The following is an 18,383-nucleotide window of genomic DNA, read 5'->3' as shown; positions in this document are numbered from 1 at the left end:
AAAAAAAAAAAAAAAAAAAAAAAAAAATCCAAGTTTCATCAAGTGTTCCTCAATCCCAAAGTCTTATTTCCACTTCTTAAAATACATGAGCTTTCTTTGCTAAAAGACAGAGCAAGTGTTTTGTGTCCACACAACACCAAACAGCCAAACGAGGGGCAAATGACTGACTCCCTGACGCCTTCCCAGGCTGGGGTATAGCTGCTTCACTGGCTGGTTTCACTACCCTACAACCACCACCCCAGGCTGGTCCTGTCCCACAAGCGGAAGGGACGGGTTTAAGTCGGAAGGTGGGAAGCCATTCTGAGCCCCAATTCTAATCTTGGATGTGCTCATGGGTCACCCTGCACTGTTCCCCAGCAGCTTGCTCGCAGCTGTCATTTCCCCACCACCTGCCTCATCCACCAGCTGCAAACTTCCAGAGGCCGGGGGCCAGCCTGCCTCATACCTGGCACCCAGCACTCAGCAGTTGCTCAACAAAATTCACCAAATGCATGAATTATCAAAACCCCCAGAGAATCCTGTCACCTAAAGAAAAGAGCATATGTCCAGCAACAGAGCTTAAAGACATTCAAAAAGGGAACTCTGAAAACACCTCCGGCAGCAAAAGCTATCTGTGGAAGCTTCAGGAAGACACCGGGTTTGCAGAGGCTGCCTGGGCGCGTGTCTGTTCTTCCCGTCAATGAGGCTATTCAGGCTTGCCCTCACTGAGAGCGGGAGCTGGCTCGAGAATAAGCCGGGTTTTCTTCCACTGGCCTTTAGGATGTTGAGACCTCATAATCGCAGCTTTATTTAGCTGAGGAGAGTTTGGTAAAGCGGTCTAAAGCATTTGAGGACTCTCTATTTAAGAAAATGGGCAGACAGACAGTCCTGGCTCTCACACCCACATGTGAAAAGTAGAAGGCTTTACCCGCAGGATGGGCTGGATCCGAGTACCTCCTAATGAAGACACCTTGTATGGCCCAGCACGGGCCCGGGGAAATTCCGTGCAGAGGTCACGGCAAGGTTATTCTGTGCCCCATTCTGCTCCGGGCTGGGGTCTCAGGGCATTATCTATATCACTCTGCGGATTCCCTCCTGGTTCTAAACCTGGTGACCACACTCAGAGCTAACGTTCACCGAGCACTGGCCAGATGCTGGCTGGGCCCTCCCCGGCATTTTCTTTCTTTCTCTCCTTCTCTCTCTCTCTCTTTTTGAGACAGAGTTTTGCTCTTTTTGCCCAGGCTGGAGTGCAATGGCGCAATCTCGGCTCACCGCAACCTCCACCTCCTGGGTTCAAGCGATTATACTACCTCAGCCTGGGATTACAGGCATGTGCCACCACACCTGGCTAATTTTGTATTTTTAGTAGTGACGGGGTTTCTCCATGTTGGTCAGGCTGGTCTTGAACTCCCGACCTCAGGTGATCCACCCGCCTCAGCCTCCCAAAGTGCTGGAATTACAGGCATGAGCCACCATGCCCAGCCATCCCTGGCATTTTCTCCTGTCAGCCTCCCACTTGCCTTTGGAGGCATGATTGGCCACATTTCACAGATGAGGAAGAAGGCTCAGAGAGGGCAAGGGCCCTGCCCAGGCTCACACAGCTGGGAAGTAGCTGGGCTGGGAGTCAAACCACCTTTCCCCGAAGCCTGCGCCTTCTATCACCACACAGGCGGGGGTGAGAGGGGAGAATACCTCTTTTTTATATCCTTATCCCTGCTCCATCTCCGTTAGAGGTCAAGGCCTTACCAGGCCTCCTGGATATGCTCTTGGTAAGTAGCTTCTTCAGAGAAGCTGCTTCAGAGGAGACTTGCTGCATGATTAGCTAGGGAAATTGGGTACCTGCCGAGGAAAGTTGGATACTTTCCACCAAAAATTTAAAAATTAGTACATGGGGCTATGTTGGTGGACGTAAACTGGCATCTAAGGTCTCTGTGCACATTTGTTCTTTGAAAATGCCCCTCTGTGGCTATTGGCATATTTATTCAAACAACACACAAGACACCCCTGCCACGTGCCCCTGGAGGCCCTGGAGTGAGCTGGCAGCTGAGACGACAGGACGATTAAGGTTCCCAAGGAGTCTGGGGGAGTGATGAACATGGGGCAGGTGCACTGTCTGTCTGTGAAGTCCAGGAAGGCTCCCTGGAGGCGGGGGTTACACCAGGACTGCCACAGGTGATACATGATCCAGACCCAGATGGTCTGTCTTAGTGTTCAGATCGCTCCTTCTTCCAGCCCCATCCCCACTTAGGACGTCTCCTCTCCCCAGTGGGCAGTCAGCCATGAACAGCTGGCTGGGACAACAGAGGACCTGGGTCCTGAGGGTCTGGGACCCCTGATCTAGCCCACCTGTTCTTCACTCCAGAGCCCACCAGCCTGATCTCACGTCTACCCCACCCTCCCCTGCCAGCAGAGCCCACCCAACTCTCTGCAAGTCCCCTCGGTCATGACAAGGCTGCCAATGGAGACACACACACACACACACACACACACACACACACACACACACACACACACACACACACACAAAGCCTGAGCCATAAGAGCATGGTCAGCCCCATGGCCCAGCCATGCCCCGTCGGGGACATAACTTCTGGGAGCCTGAGGAGATATCCCAAAACATGACAAACGTTTTAGGCACCAGAAACCTGTGTTATTTATAGTAGCAGAAGTGGAAACATCCTAAATGGGAACCAGTGAAGAAATGGTGGGCGGGCGCGATGGCACATGCCTGTAATCCCAGCACTTTGGGAGGCCAAGGAGGGAGGATTGCTTGGGAGTTTGAGACCAGCCTGGGCAATATAGTGAGATCCCATCTCTACAAAAAACTTAAAAAATTAGCCATGGTGGCATCTGCCTGTAGTCCCAGCTACTTGGGAGGCTGAGACGGGAGGATCCCTTGAGCCCGGGAGGTTGTGGCTACAGTGAGCCAAGATTGCACCACTGCACTCCAGCCTGGGCAACAAAGGGAGGCCATGTCTCAAAAAAAAGGTGAACTAGGTAGAAAATCACATCGCCTCCAACAGCTCCAGTCCTGAGAGCTGAGGGAATGGGGGCAAGAAACCTCTAGCACAGTCAGGAAGCACGAGCAAGACACACACATGAAGGGGAGGCCAGTGGGGGCAAGGACACAGGAGTAAAGGGCCAAACAGCCCGGGAGGACTGATCCTGCCCAGCCGTCCATGTTGCAGGTGCTTCCCACTAGTGAGCTCATTTGGAAAATCACGTTGTTTGCTTTTACATTCTTATTCAAATGTCTGTTTTATATTTTTAGAGTTGGGGTCTGGCTGTGTTGCCTAGGCTGGAGTGCAGTGGCGCCATCATGGCTCACTGCAGCCTCAAACTCCTGGGCTCAAGTGATCTTCCCACCTAAGCCTCCCAGGCCACAGCCAGGACCAGAGAGCGCATGACCACACCTGGCTGATTTTCTATTTTATTTTTTGTAGAGATGGGTTCTTGCTATGTTGTCCAGGCTGATCTGGAACTCCTGGGCTGTGATGGTTAATACTGAGTGTCAGCTTGACTGGATTGAAGGATGCAAAGTATTGATCCTGGGTGTGTCTATGCAGGTGCCGCCAAAGGAGACGAACACTTGAGTCAGTGGTCTGGGAAAGGCAGGCCCACCTTTAATCTTGGTGGGCACCATCTAATCAGCCACTATAGCGGCTAGGATATAAAGCAGGAAGAAAAATGTGAGAAGGCTAGACTGCCTTAGCCTCTCAGCCTACATCTTTCTCCCATGCTGGATGCTTCCTGTCCTCGAACGTCAGACTTCAAGTTCTTTAGCTTTAGGACTCGGACTGGCTTCCTTGCTCCTCGACTTGCAGACAGCCTATTGTGGGACCTTGTGATTATGTGAGTTTAACACTCCTGAATACACTCCCCTATATATATATCCTATTAGTTTTGTTCCTCTAGAGAACCCTGACGAATACAGATTTTGGTACCAGGAGTGGTTCTAGAGGAACAGAATATTAAGGATGGAGTTCTTTAATTGGTTTTTAAGGTTTCTGGAGTTGGCTGCTTAATATGACTGTACCCCAAAATGCTAAGGACTCTACTTCTAATAGTATGGAGAACACTGGGAGTCCTTGGCATGAGCTATTTGGAGAGTTATGCAAAATAAGTGCATTTGACACTCCTGATTCAGCGCTCGTGAGAGGGAAGGAGTTCAGTGACTCTAGACATAATACCTTTGACTATATATGGAGAACCAAGGAAAATAATGAAGCTGGTTGGTTGCTTCTACGTTCACTGGACAAAGTGACGAAAGAAAATGATGAACTCAGGGATTCTAACTTCCAGCTTCAGAAGCAGATACTGAACCTCAAATCTGCTAAGATTGCCCTGAGTGAGTCTTATCTCCTGTAGAGAAAGAACTGAAATTGTGGAAAAACAGACACAAGCTCTTCTCATGCAAGTGGCTGACCTGCAATGAAGGTGCATGCACAGACACCTCGCTAGGTGTCTACTTATTAAACTGAGGCCATTGATTGGAAAAGAATGGGACCCTGAAACTTGGAATGGGGATGTGTGGGAGGACCCTGATGAAGCTGGGGACACTGAGCTTATAAATGCTGATGACCTTTTTTTTGCCAGAAGAAACAGGTTCCCCATCCCCAGCAGTGGCAACATCTCCTCCCTGACGCATGCTGCCACCAACCTTTCCACCTTTGTCTGAGGGGATAAACCCTGCGCTGCTTGAGGCAACAGTGCTGGCCTTCCCTGAGGCAGCTGCCAAGCAAGATAATATTGATTCTCCTCAGGAGCCAACCCCAACATCCCTGTTTGCTTCTAGACCTATAACTAGACTAAAGTCCCAGTGGGCCCCTAAAGGTGAGGTTCAGAGTGTGACACATGAGGAAGTATGCTACACTTGAAAAGAACTGCTTGAATTTTCTAATGTATATAAGCAGAAATCTGGAGAACAGTCATGGGAAGGGATATTAAGGGTGTAGGATAATGGTGGAAGGAACATAGAGTTGGATTAGGCTGAATTTATTGATTTGGGCCAACTAAATAGGAATTCTTCGTTTAATTTAATGGTGCAGCTCAGGAAGTTAAAAAAAGGTTCTTCACTGTTTTTATTTGCTTTATTTGCTTGGTTAGCTGAAATATGGATTACAAGGTGGCCCACTGCGAGTGAGCTGGAAATGCCTGATCTCCGTTGGTTTAATGTAGAGGAAGGGGTCCAAAGGCTTAGGGAGATTGGGATGGTAGAGTGGATTAGTCACTTTGGACCTACTCATCCCAGCCAGGAGAATCCCCAGAAGATACACCCTTGACTAATGCTTTGTGAAATAGATTTGTAAAGGCAGCACCTGCATCTTTGTAATTGCTTTTCTCTGTACATCAGATCTAACAGTAGGAACCACAGTCACTCAACTACAAAATTTAAATGCAGTGGGAATGATTGGATCCCAAGGTGGCAGGGGCCAAGTGGCAGCACTCAACCGTCAAAAGCAAGGTGGGCATAGCTACCATCATGGACAGCAGAGGCAAAGCAGCAATCAGAATAGTCTGACTCGTGTAGAGTCCTGGCATTGACTAATTAATTGTGCTGCTCCTAGAAGTGAAAATGATAGGAAGCCTACTGCATTCCCACTTAATTTACATAAGCAGAAAACTTCCAGATCGAGTGGACAAAAGAGTAATTTGAATTATAAAAACAGAGAATCACGGCCCCTCCATAAATTTCCAGACTTGAGCCAGTTAACAGACCCAGAACCCCTTGAATGAAGGGGAGGCCAGGTCCCCTTGAGGAAGGACGCCACTATGTTACCAACAATTTATGCTGTTAATCTTTCTCTCATCCTTCCCCAAGGAGACCTCTGGCCTTGTACTGGGGAAACTGCACTGGGGAAAGGGAAATGATCAGACATTTTGGGGACTGCTGGACACTGGCTCTGAGCTGGTGTTGACTCCAGGGGACCCAAAACATCATTGTGGTCCTCCAGTTAAAGTAGGTGCTCATGGAGGTCAGGTAATGAATGGAATTTTAGCTCAGGTCTGGCTTACAGTGGGTCCAGTGGGTCCCTGGACTCATCCTGTGGTCATTTCCCCAGTGTCATTATGCATAATTGGCTTAGACATACTTAGCAGCTGGCAGAACCCCCACTTTGGCTCCCTGACAGTTAGGAGAGGGCTATTATGGTGGGAAAGGCCAAACGGAAGCCATTAGAGTTGCCTCTACTTAGAAAAATAGTAAATCGAAAACAATATCACATCCCTGGAGGGACTGCAGAGATTAGTGCCACTATCAAGGACTTGAAACACACAGGGGTGGTGATTCCCACCACATCCTGGTTCAGTTCTCCCATGTGGCCTGTGCAGAAGACAGATGCATCTTGGAGAATAACAGTGGATTATTGTAAGCTTAACCAAGTGGTGACTCCAACTGCAGCTGCTGTACCAGATGTGGTTTCATTGCTTGAGTAAACTACCACATCTCCTGGTACCTGGTAGGCAGCCGTTGACTCAGTAAATGCCTTTTTCTCCATTCCTGCCCATAAGGCCCATCAGAAGCAATTTGCCTTAAGCTGAAGGGTCAACAATATATCTTTACTGTCCTACCTCAGGGGTATATAAACTCTCCAGCTTTGTGTCATAATCTGTTTCAGGGAGAATGTGATTGCTTTCGCTTCCGCAAGATATCACACTGGTCCATTGCATTGATGACATTTTGCTGATTGGATCCAGTGAGCAAGAAGTAGCAAACACGCTGGACTTATTGGTGAGATATTTGCATACCAGAGGATGGGAAATAAATTCGACTAAAATTCAGGAAACTTCTACCTCGGTAAAATTTATAGGGGTCTAGTGCTGTTAAGGTATTCCTTCTAAGGTGAAGGATAAGTTGTTGCATTTGGTCCCTCCTACAATCAAGAAAGAGGCACAATGCCTAGTGGGCCAATTAGGATTTTGGAGTCAACACATTCCTCATCTGGGTGTGTTACTCTGGCTCATTTATCAAGTGACCCAAAAGGCTGCCAGTTTTGAGTGGGTCCAGAACAGGAGAAGGCTCTGCAACAGGCTGCTGTGCAAGCTGCTCTGCCACTTGGGCCATATGACCCAGCAGCTCCAGTGGTGCTTGAGGTGTCAGTGGCAGACAGGGATGCTGTTTGGAGCCTCTGAGAGGCCCCCATAGGTGAATCACAGACGAGGCCTCTAGGATTTTGGAGCAAGGCCCTGCCATCTTCTGCAAATAACTACTTTCCTTTTGAGAGACAGCTCTTGGCCTGTTACTAGGCTTTGGTGGAAACTGAATGTTTGACTATGGATCATCAAGTCACCATGTGACCTGAACTGCCTATCACGAACTGGATGCTTTCTGACCCATCGAGCCATAACGTGGGTCGTGCACAGCAGCATTCCATCATCAAATGGAAGTGGTATATGTGATTGGGCTCAAGCAAGTCCTGAAAGCACAAGTAAGTTACATAAGGAAGTGGCTCAACTGCCCCTGGTCTCCACTCCCGCCACCCTGCCTTCTCTCCGCCAGCCTGCACCCATGGCCTCATGGGGAGTTCCCTAACATCAGTTGACAGATGAAGAGAAGACTAGGGCCTGGTTCACAGATGGTTCTGCACGATATGCAAGCACCACCCAAGAGTGGACAGCTGCAGCCCTACAGCCCCTTTCTAGGACATGCTTGAGGGACAGCAGTGAGGGGAAATCTTCCCAGTGGGCAGGACTTTGAGCAGTGCACCTGGTTGTACACTTTGCATGGAAGGAGAAATGGCCAGATAAGCAATTTTATACTGATTCATGGGCTGTAGCCAATGGTTTGGTGGGATGGTTGGGGACTTGGAAGAAGCATGATTGGGAAATTGGTGACAAAGCCATTTGGGAAAGAGGGATGAAGATGGACTTCTCTGAGTGGTCAGAAACTGTGAAGATGTTCGCATTCCATGTGAATGCTCACCAAAAGGTGACCTCAGCAGAGCAGGATTTATGAATTAAGTGGAGAGGATGGCTCATTCTGTGGACACCACTCAGTCTCTTTCCTCAGTCACCTCTGTCATCGCCCAATGGGCCCATGAACAAAGTGGCCATGGAGGCAGGGGGTGGAGGTTATGCATAGGCTCAGCAACATGGACTTCCACTCACCAAGGCTGACCTGGCTACGGCCACTGCTGAGTGCCCAATTTGCCAGCAGCAAAGACCAACACTGAGCCTTCGATATGGCACCATTCCTCGGGGTGATCAGTTAGCTACCTGGTGGCAAGTTGATTATATTGGACCTCTTCCATCATGGAAAGGGCAGAGGTTTGTCCTCACTGGAACAGATGCTTACTCTGGATACAGGTTTGCCTATTTTGCGCGGAATGCTTCTGCCAAGACTACCATCCATGGACTCACAGAATGCCTTACCCACCATCCTGGAATTCCACACAACATTGCCTCTGACCAAGGCACTCAATTTATGGCTGAAAAAGCGTGGCAGTGGGCTCATGCTCATGGAATTCACTGGTCTTACCATGTTCCCCATCATCCTAAAGCAGCTGGATTGATAGAACGGTGGAATGGCCTTTTGAAGTCACAATTACAATGCCAACTAGGTGACAATACTTGGCAGGGCTGGGGCGAAGTTCTCCAGAAGGCCATGTATGCCCTCAATCAGCATCCAATATATGGTATTGTTTCTCCCATAGCCAAAATTCATGAGTTCAGGAATGAAGGGGTGGAAGTAGAAGTGGCATCACTCGCCCTTACCCCTAGAGACCCACTAGCAAAATGTTTGCTTCCTGTTCCTGAGACATTACCTTCTCCTGGCTTAGAGGTCTTAGTTCCAGAGGGAGGAACACTGCCACCAGGAGACACAACAATGATTCCATTACACTGGAAGTTAAGATTGCCACCTGGACACTTTGGGCTCCTCCTACCCTTAAGTCAACAGGCTAAGAAGGGAGTTACAGTGTTGGCTGGAGTGATTGACGTGGACTATCAAGATGAAGTCAGTCTACTGCTACACCATGGAGGTAAGGAAGAGCATGTGTGGAATACAGGAGATCCCTTGGGGCATCTCTTAGTATTACCATGTCCTGTGATTAAGGTCAATGGGAAACTACAACAGCCCATTCCAGGCAGGACTACGAATGGCCCAGTCCCTTTAGGAATGAAGGTTTGGGTCCCTCCACTAGGAAAAAAAAACAAGACCTGCTGAGGTGCTTGCTGAAAGCAAAGGGAATACAGAATGGGCAGCAGAAGAAGGTGGTCATCAATACCAGCTATGACCACGTGACCAGTTGCAGATACGAGGACTGTAATTGTTATGAGTATTTCCTCCTTTTGTTAAAAACATGTTTGTGCATGTATACACTTGTACTAAGAAAATATCTTCATGTTATTTCCTTTTTCCTTTATCATGGGACGTAAGATTTATTAACTTCATATCAGCATTTAAGTATTGTTAACTTTATGTCATAGCATTTGGGTTGGGGACTGGTGGTGAGTTTCCAGTTTTACGAAGGATAGTTGTATTATGTTAGGTGTAATTAGGATCTTATTACTGTCTCTATTTGAAGATTATAAATGATCTCAGGAGATGTGTGTGGGTTCAAGTTGACAAGGGGTGGGCTTGTGATGGTTAATACTCAGTGCCAACTTGATTGGATTGAAGGATGCAAAGCATTGATCCTGGGTGTATCTGTGGGGGTGCTGCCAAAGGAGGTGAACATTTGAGTCAGTGGGCTGGGAAAGGCAGACCCACCCTCAATCTGGGTGGGCACCATCTAATCAGCTGCCAGCGCAGCTAGGATATAAAGCTGGCAGAAAACGGTGAAAAGACTAGACTGATTTAGACGGAGGCTGGGAGCAGCTTCCATCTTTCTCTCATGCCGGATGCTTCCTGCCCTCAAACATTGGGCTTGAGGTTGTTCCACTTCCAGACTCGCACTGGCTTTCTTGTTCCTCAGCTTGCAGATGGCCTATTGTGGGATCTTGTGATTATGTGAGTTTAACACTCCTTAATAAATCATATATATATATTTATATATATCCTATTAGTTCTGTCCCTCTAGAGAACCCTAATACGTGGCCTCATATGGTCCTCCTGCCTCAGCCTCCCAAAGTGCTGGGGTTACAGGTGTGAGCCACCGTGCCCGGCCCCTGGCCTATTTCATATGAAACTGTGAACGCTAATGAGGGTGAGCAGTACGTCTGCATTTAATGCTGTGTCCAGCATCCGCAGAGCCTGGATGCCCACGGGAAGTCACATCTCGGGGCAGTGCGGCTCTCCGGGGGCCTGGAAGCTGAGCTCAGACCCTGGAGATGAGGCTCAGCTCATCACGGAGGCAGGAGGAACGTGCTGAGAGCGTCTTCAATAGGGCGGGAGGGGTGACTCTGATGTCTTTAATTCCCCCATTTTATGTAACGCTGTCGCATGACTCAGACTGAGGGAAAATTCATTGCAAAAGTGTTGGGAGTGAATTTCCTACCTCGGTAACACAGGTTGTTCCTGCAGCCGCCTCCATAGCTGGGCGGGCACTCAGAGCAGGGCCGGCCATTCTTGTAGGGGGCTTCTCCGATCCAGTTCCCCCTGAGGACAGACCAAAAACAACCGTCAGAGGGAACTACCACGTGAGGCCTTGGGACTGATCCTCTTCCAAGGCCCACCTGAGTCCCTGAACACCGTCACTGACAGGTCAGGGGGATAGGAGTGTGCAGTGGGAAGCGGGAAATGTGACTGTCCCAGGCCCTCCCATGCACAGAGAGTCTAGAGGGCTCCAGAATCCCAGCGATCCTGCAGAAGGGAGGTGCAAGATGCTCTTCCACCCAGTACCTTTGCCCTGGCCGGCTGTCGGCCCCGTGGCCCCCCTTCCACCAACACGGCTCCGAACACTGTCAGGGCCCCTGGATCCTAACACCTTAGCACTGAAAAGCTGTCAGGACTCCCTTTTAAGCCGTTTCTCAAATGTGTAAAGCCAGCCTGTTCTGGAGATGGCTTGTGTTTCCCAGGTTTTACCACATGCCATCCCTGGTCTATGCCTTCACTGTGCTCCTCACCCCATCTCCCCAGCACCCTAGGAGGGAAGAGCTGGAATTCAATACTTTTGCAGAAGAGGAAACCGAGGCACAGTGAGGTTAAGTGACTTGCCCCAGGTCACAGAGCAAGCAAGTGGCGGGGCTGGGATTTGAACCCAGGCCGTCAGGCTCAGAGCCTTAGTTAGGCACACTCTATTCTAGGGGCTGGGTCAAAGGTCCCTCTTGGGCCACAGTTGCCCTCTGCCTCCCTCTGGAGTTCCCAGGGGCAGGAAAACTGGAGGCTGCACCAAAGGCTTTCTCCAGGGGCCAGGTAGCGGTGGTGAGCGGAATCCCAAGGCCCTTCCTGCAGTTCCTGGGCTGTGAAGAGCAGGCTTCCCTAGTTGGGCCCCAGGCTGCCAGTGTGTGCCCTCGGCCAGCCTCCTCCAGCCCCAGCCTTGGTCTCCCTTTCTGTAAAATGGGGTCATAGCAGCAGGGCTGCTGCCCTGCTGTGAGACTGAGGGAGTGACCGTGGGGAAGCCCTCGGACTGGCGCCTGACTCATGGGGAAGGCTGTGCTCTGAGAGTTGGGGAAATCCACAAGCTTGTGTGGGGAATGCTCTGACGCTTTCCAGGGAAGAAGGGGAGGGGCCCTGCCAGTGCTGGCCGAAGACAAATGGCAGGAAGCACACTCTGGGTCTGACAGGCATCTGTCCTTACCAGAGTGGTCTAGAACCTCCTGCGGCCCCAGAAGCACCCTGGCCTCCCCGAGGGGACTGTGGGCAGGGGAGGGGCAGTGGGCCGTGCAGTGCAGGGAGGACAGGGCTGGGCACCGTCTGGGGTTATGACCCGCACACAGCCTCTCCCACCCCCTCACATTCCGGAGGCAGAATGACCGTGTCTGTGCCATGCCACAAGACATCCCCACTCAGATACCCTCTGCTCAGATCCCCGGGGGCCTTTGGGATGACTCCCCCAAAAGGAACATCACCAAGGGACCGAGAGGGCCCAGAGGCCATCCTGTCTCTGGGTGAAGCCCAGTAGGTTTCTCAGATGATTGTGGTCCTGTCATGGGTATGTCCCATTGCCCCTGCCATTTTCCCTTGTGTCTGGGGTTCTCTATTTCCTCAGACAAACCACACCACCGATGCTCCCAGCTCAACCCTAATACTCAGGGTTGGCATTGATGGAAGGCCGGCTGGGCATCAGGTCCTGCAGATGAACAATCTCCTTAATTTTTGAGACAGGGTCTTGCTCTGTCACCCAGGCTGGAGGGCAGTGGTATGACCACAGCTCACTGCAGCCTCAACCTCCTGGGCTCAAGCAATCCTCCCACCTCAGCCTCACAAGTAACTGGGAATACAGGCATGCACCACCACACCCAGCTAACTTTTTGTATTTTTTGTAGAGATGGGGTTTTACCAGTTGCCAAGACTGGTCTTGAACTCTTGGACTCAAGCGATTCTCCTGCCTTGGCCAAAGGAGGCTGGGATTACAGGCATGAGCCACCGCACTGGCCAGTCTCCTTAAGTTTTGAATAACACTGTGAAGCACCTTCCCTCACGTGCAAGTCCCTCTATGTACACAGCCACCTCATCCCCTGTCGGGCTGGGAATCCCCCTCAAGGGATCTGACCTCCCACCACACCCAAACCCACCCTCCCAGCCACCGTTCCCACCCTGGTGCCTGGGACAATGTCCTGCATAGCCCAGGGGCTCAAGCCCTCTCTCTGAGAAAGAGGCCATGGACAGCACGCAGTAATACGCAGCGGACAAAAGGAAAGAACCAGTGAACACACAACACCATGGGGAGACCTCACCAATGTGATGTTGAGCAAAATACCATTTGGGGGCACCATGTGGGAGTGTGCTGTGTAGCCCCCCTCATGTGAGGTCCCAAACCAGACACCACAGACTGATGGGAAAGATGCTAGAATGGTGGTCACTTTGCGGGGCACGAGAGAGCCTCTGCGGCACGGGAGACACCATCCATCTCCATCTGGATGGTAGTTACACGAGTAGAGGGCTATTGCCATGGACTTTCAGTATGTGTCTCCGCAAATCCCAGTGTTGAAGCCCCCACCCCCAGTGTGACTGTACGTGGAGATAGGGCCTTGACGAAACTAATTAAGGTTAAATAAGGTCAACAGGTGAAGTCCTGATCCAATAGGATTGGTGTCCTCATCTCTCACCACCATGTAAGAAGGCGGCCGTTGGTGAGCCAGGAAGAGAGCCCCCGCTGGAACCCGATGCTGCCACATCTTGATCTGCCACACCTTGATCCAGGGGACTTCCAGCCTCCAGAACGGTGAGAGATAAAAGTCTGATGTGTAAGCTGCCCAGGCTGTGGCATCTGTTGTTGCAGCCCCAACAGACTAATGCATGTGAAACTGTGTCACGCTGTATACTGAAGATGAGTAATAACCATACATGGGTTATTCCTTTTTTTAAGGAAGCAGGGGGTTGCTACAGAAGGAAAAAATTTCATTTCTGATAGGACCTTCTAGTGTCTATTTTTATATTGAATCAAGTCAAATGATTCCTCATTCCCCAACTGCCACTGGGCCGGGAATTCCACCACCTTGGACCGGTCTGCTGCCCTTGCATGGGGCCTGCGTCCCTCCCAGGCAATGACACACCCGCTGCGCTTATCCATGTGGGCTGCTGAGCCACGCCACCGCAGGCACGCCAGATGGTTTTGGGAGAGCTTCTATTTTTCCTCCCAACCTCAGCGATTCCCCCTTCATCCCACCTTTTCATAACCACTCCTGACCCAAGACAAATACATGAGGTCATTGCCGTTTCATTCAGTCACTGAGCAAACATGCCCCGGGGCCCACGCTACACAGGGCACGGGGCGAGCACAGCAGTGGCCAGCGGCCAGCATGCAAACCTCAGGCCATGAACTGGGGGAGCGGCTCTCCAAGAATCAGCACATATTTGTCCCATGAGCAAATGAGTCAAGGGCTGGACACCACACGGACAATCTGAGCATGCTATAGGCGGAGGAGGCACCATGATCAGGAGGCCGCATGAGGACCCTCTTCGGAGGGAAACAGAGAAGCTAGGCTTTGTGTGAACACGTGTTTTCTAGGGTGCTGTCTACTGCACATTTTCAGAGAAAAATAATCATATTGCCAGGGCAGACCATGCTGGCTGCCCAGCCAGCAGCTATTCCCGCTTCTGACTTTGTTCAGTTGGTCTCAGAGGACGTCTTGCAAAGCCATTTGGGGCAATCTTGTTCCCCCTCATCTATGATTGGTTTAATTCTGGCCAAGAACATGAGAGAGTGTGCCAGTGTGCGAAAGACCTAAGGAGAGAGCCCTTTGGCCCTTTGACCATCTTTCCTTCTGCTTGGGGAGATGTGATGTGGGTGCTCTGCGGCCATCTCGGGACCCTGAGGAGAGAATGGTACGGCAGGAAGACGGAAAGGACCCGGGTCCTTGTTGACATTGCTGAGTTTTTAAGCAAACCCAGATGCACCAAACTCTAGATTCCTTGTTATGTGAGATAATGAAGACTTCGCTGCTCAAGCCACTTTTCACTGGGTGCTCCACGGCAAGCAAACACATCCCAACCCCTACCCCATACAACTGCATCAACTTGTCTTACTTTGGAGAATAATTGCAGACAAAGTAGACGGCATTCTCCCAGACTTCTCCCCAGACGGTCATCCTCCGGCAGGTGTTCACAGCACAGCCGACCTTGTTGGTGGTGGCCCAAACTATCTGAAAAGATGACATCTGTGTGTCACAGCTCGAGGGACAAGGCACAAAAGGGTGATACACTCTGGCCTGGATGTATAAGGTGCTGGCACTAAAGGGTGAAGGGCTGGGGAAGCAGATATTAGTCCCCAACCCATTGAAGATACATGCATTTCATTAAAAAGCAAGCAAGTGGGCCGGGCACAGTGGCTCATGCCTGTCATCTCAGCACTTTGGGAGGCTGAGGCGGGCAGATCACGAGGTCAGGAGTTCGAGACCAGACTGACCAACATGGTGAAACCCTGTCTCTACTAAAAATCCAAAAATTAGCCAGGCGTGGTAGCGTGCGCTTGTAGTCCCAGCTACTCAGGAGGCTGAGGCAGGAGAATTGCTTGAACCTGGGGGACAGAGATTGCAGTGAGCCAAGATCATGCCACTGCACTCCAGCCTGGGTGACAGAGGGAGACTCCATTTCAAAAGAAAAAGCAAGCAAACAAACTCCCACACAATGAAAATGCCCCGCAATGTCAAATTGCCATAGATTTCTCGGTTGGGTGCAGTAGCTCACACCTCTAATCCCAACACACTGGGAAGCTGAGCGGGGAGGATCGCATGAGCCCGGGAATTTGAGACCAGCCTGGACAACAGAGCCAGACCCATCTCTAAAAAAAAAAAATACAAAAATTAGCCAGGCCTGGTAGTGCACACCTGTAGTCCCAGGTACTCAGGAGGCTAAGGTGGGAGGATTGCTTGAGCCCAGGAGTTTGGGGGCTGCACTGAGCTAAGATCATGCCACTGCACTCCAGCCCGGGTAGCAGGGAGACATTGTCTCAAATTAAAAAAAAAAGAGTTTGTTGTGCTCACTCAGTTTCTGGCCTTGCTGGTAACAAACAGCTTATGCTACCAGCTGTACTTTGCATAGAACTGAATTTTTAAAAAGTAAGGCAATAACAGCACAGAGGTTTAACAGATTTGGCACCAATCCCCCAGGGGCAGGGGGTGAATGACTGGGATTGGGGTGCAGGGCTGAGGGGGTGGCCAGTCCCCGAGTTACCTGTGTGTAGTGCGTGCACATGGCCCCCGAGCACCTCTCCGGACACCAGGGATTGCACTCGCTCGGGTAGGGGTAGGTGTAGTCCTTCACCTCGTCATACCAGGACTGCACGTGGAACCCGGGAGAGCGATACCTGCAGGGCAGAAGCAGCTCACTCAGTCCCGGCCCCTCACCCCACCCGCCAGCGGAAACGGCAGCAGCCAGGGGCAGGTGGGGGGGAGGGAGGCCGAGGAGGGGGATAGCCCCCAATTCCAGGAGCACCTGGCACAGGTGATTAAAACCATTATCATTGAGGAGCTCACCTGGGGCCTCTAGTAGGCTCTTCGGGTGGCTCACGTGCAGAAAAATCTTAACCTGGCTCTCAATGAGTCGTTTTTTACGTCAATTAGGTGTTTATTTTCAGGTGCGTTGGAGAAAAAATACCCAGCCCATGAAGCCCATGTTTCACAGACGTTATTGTCTAAGACAAAACCTGATGAAGACGTGAGTGCAGTTAAGGCCGAACATGGTAGTTCACGGCTGTAATCCCAGCACTTTGGGAGGCCGGGGCGGGTGGATCACCTGAGGTCAGGAGTTGGAGACCAGCCTGGCCGACATGGTGAAACCTCGTCTCCACTAAAGATACAAAAATTAGCCGGGCATGGTGGTGCCCACCTGTAATCCACAGCCACCAGCTGCACCGGTCCCTGGACATCCTCTGTGGGGTCATCGCTTCATGCCCACCACCCCCTTGCTTCAGACTCAACTGCCAAGGTTGGCACCATTTTTTTTTTTAACTAGGGAAAAAACCAAACTGGAGGCAAGTCCACAGTCACATTGTCACCAGCAAGTATAAACAAAGTGGTTTCGATGAAGAGAAAACGCTCACGGGGGAAATGACCATTTTTAAGGGCAATGTGGTCAGTGAGGCAGTTAGAGGTCTTGTAACAATTACTGTCTGGAAGCAGAACGCACGAGAGTGGTCAGCGGCATCTGCAGAGAGGCGTGCACGCAGTGAGGAGGCAGGAGCAGAGCGCTGCTGGCCACTCATCCGCTTCCCCGCAGGCTCAAGGTCACGCAGACTCAAGGCTGGCACTGGCACTGGCACAGCTGTGGGGAAAGGAACGCGCGGCTGCCCTGGGGCGCTGTGCAGAGCCAGGGGCTGTTTTGCAAAGCAAGTTAGCAAAATTCCTTAAGAAGTGGGGAAGTCTCTGTGCCCTTTGGCCGAACAATCCTACTTCTCAGGAGTAATCCTAAAGAAATCATTCAAGCGAGACAAAGCGAAAAACAAACAAAAAAAATGAATCTGCAAGAGCCAACGGGTCAACTTTGGTCTGTCCAGAGAGGGACCACTGGGGCATTTGCAGGGTGACACTCATGACAACTGTGTCACTGAAAATTTCCCAATATTGTATGAAAAGGAAAAAAAAAAAAGATTTCAAAGTCATCCAGGCTATAGTCGCAAGGCTGTAAAACTATGTTGGCGCCCAGCCAAGTGCCACAAAGGAGCCCAGAAAAATGAAAAGAGCCGAACCAGGCTAGGAATTACAGAGATCTCCCTGCTCTAGACACTTGCCTTTCATGTTATTGTAAGATTTTTTTTTTTTTTTCCCAAGACGAAGTCTTGTACTATCTCCCAGGCACAATCCCGGCTCACTGCAGCCTCCGCCTCCGGTATTCAAGCGATTGTCTTGCCTCAGCCTCCCGAGTCACTGGGATTACAGGTGCCCGCCACCATGCCCAGCTAATTTTTTTGTATTTTTAGTAGAAATGGGGTTTCACTATGTTGGCCAGGATAGTCTTGAACTCCTGACCTTGTATTCCGCCCACCTCGGCCTCCCAAAGTGCTGGGATTACAGGCGTGAGCCACCATGCCCAGCCTGTAAGACAGTTTTTATAAAAAGCTAACTTCACCAAAGAAAAAACCATGGTATGGATTTGCCTCTGTGAAGTCACAGCTGTTGATCCACCATGACACCTGCCCAGGTTCGTCCTGATAACCCACGGATGCAGAGGAAGGTGTGGCTGCCCGGGGCCTGATGAAACCCAGCCTAGGAAATCCCTCTGTGGGAAGTGAAAGCAAATCCTCACCTACATTTTAAGAGGCTATCTAAAGCCCAGTCCAACTTTTTAATAATTAGGGCAAAATGGAAGTCAATCTAGGTCCTGGATGGGTCTGAGGACGTGCACTCTGGCCTTGGGCATGGCACGGTCACAGGTTGGTCGTTAAGTCTTTTGTGGTCATTAGTTGTTATCCTGGGCGTGGTCAAAAGACATTTTCCTACTTTCTCCAATGAAACCAGCCCTCAGCCCCCAGGAGGGGACTTCTGGCCTCTTTGGGAGCACGGATACATGGTCCAGGTTACTCTGGGGAAGGCCAGTCAGCTGCATTTAACAGACAACCGTCAATGCCTCCTACGAGAGAGGTGACAAACCACGGCCAGACAGGGAAGGAGAGGGGACAGACCACGGCCAGACAGGGAAGCCCCGGGGGTCTGGAGAAGTTAGTGAGCTTCCCGACGGCCAGATGACGCGGGGAAGGCAATGGGCATGTTCCCAACAGGGTGGAACCTGGCTCAGCCTTAAACAGTGAGCAGAACCAGACAGAAATGACCCACCGCGAACAGAGCAGTTCACCCTACAGGAACGGGGACTCAGGAACCCTGCACAGGAGATGGAATGGAAACCCCATCTACAGGCTGGGCGGGGT

The 18,383-nt window shown here is 50.8% G+C and overlaps 1 protein-coding gene across 2 annotated transcripts in view; it reads right to left on the bottom strand.

Annotated features, from left to right (window-relative positions):
* Positions 1–18,383, bottom strand: part of CRISPLD2 (cysteine-rich secretory protein LCCL domain containing 2) — a 93,622-nt gene that overhangs the window by 47,643 nt on the left and 27,596 nt on the right. For both annotated transcript variants that reach the window (XM_011971441.1, XM_011971434.1), the window contains 3 exons: positions 15,695–15,827; positions 14,549–14,664; positions 10,416–10,516 (listed from right to left, as the gene is read on the bottom strand). In XM_011971441.1, coding sequence (XP_011826831.1) covers positions 10,416–10,516; positions 14,549–14,664; positions 15,695–15,827 — 350 coding nt within the window. The remainder of the gene's footprint in view (positions 1–10,415; positions 10,517–14,548; positions 14,665–15,694; positions 15,828–18,383) is intronic.

Source organism: Mandrillus leucophaeus, unplaced genomic scaffold (assembly GCF_000951045.1).
Source record: "Mandrillus leucophaeus isolate KB7577 unplaced genomic scaffold, Mleu.le_1.0 Scaffold10, whole genome shotgun sequence".
NCBI lineage: Eukaryota > Metazoa > Chordata > Mammalia > Primates > Cercopithecidae > Mandrillus > Mandrillus leucophaeus.
This window is presented reverse-complemented; position numbering and strand designations above follow the sequence as displayed.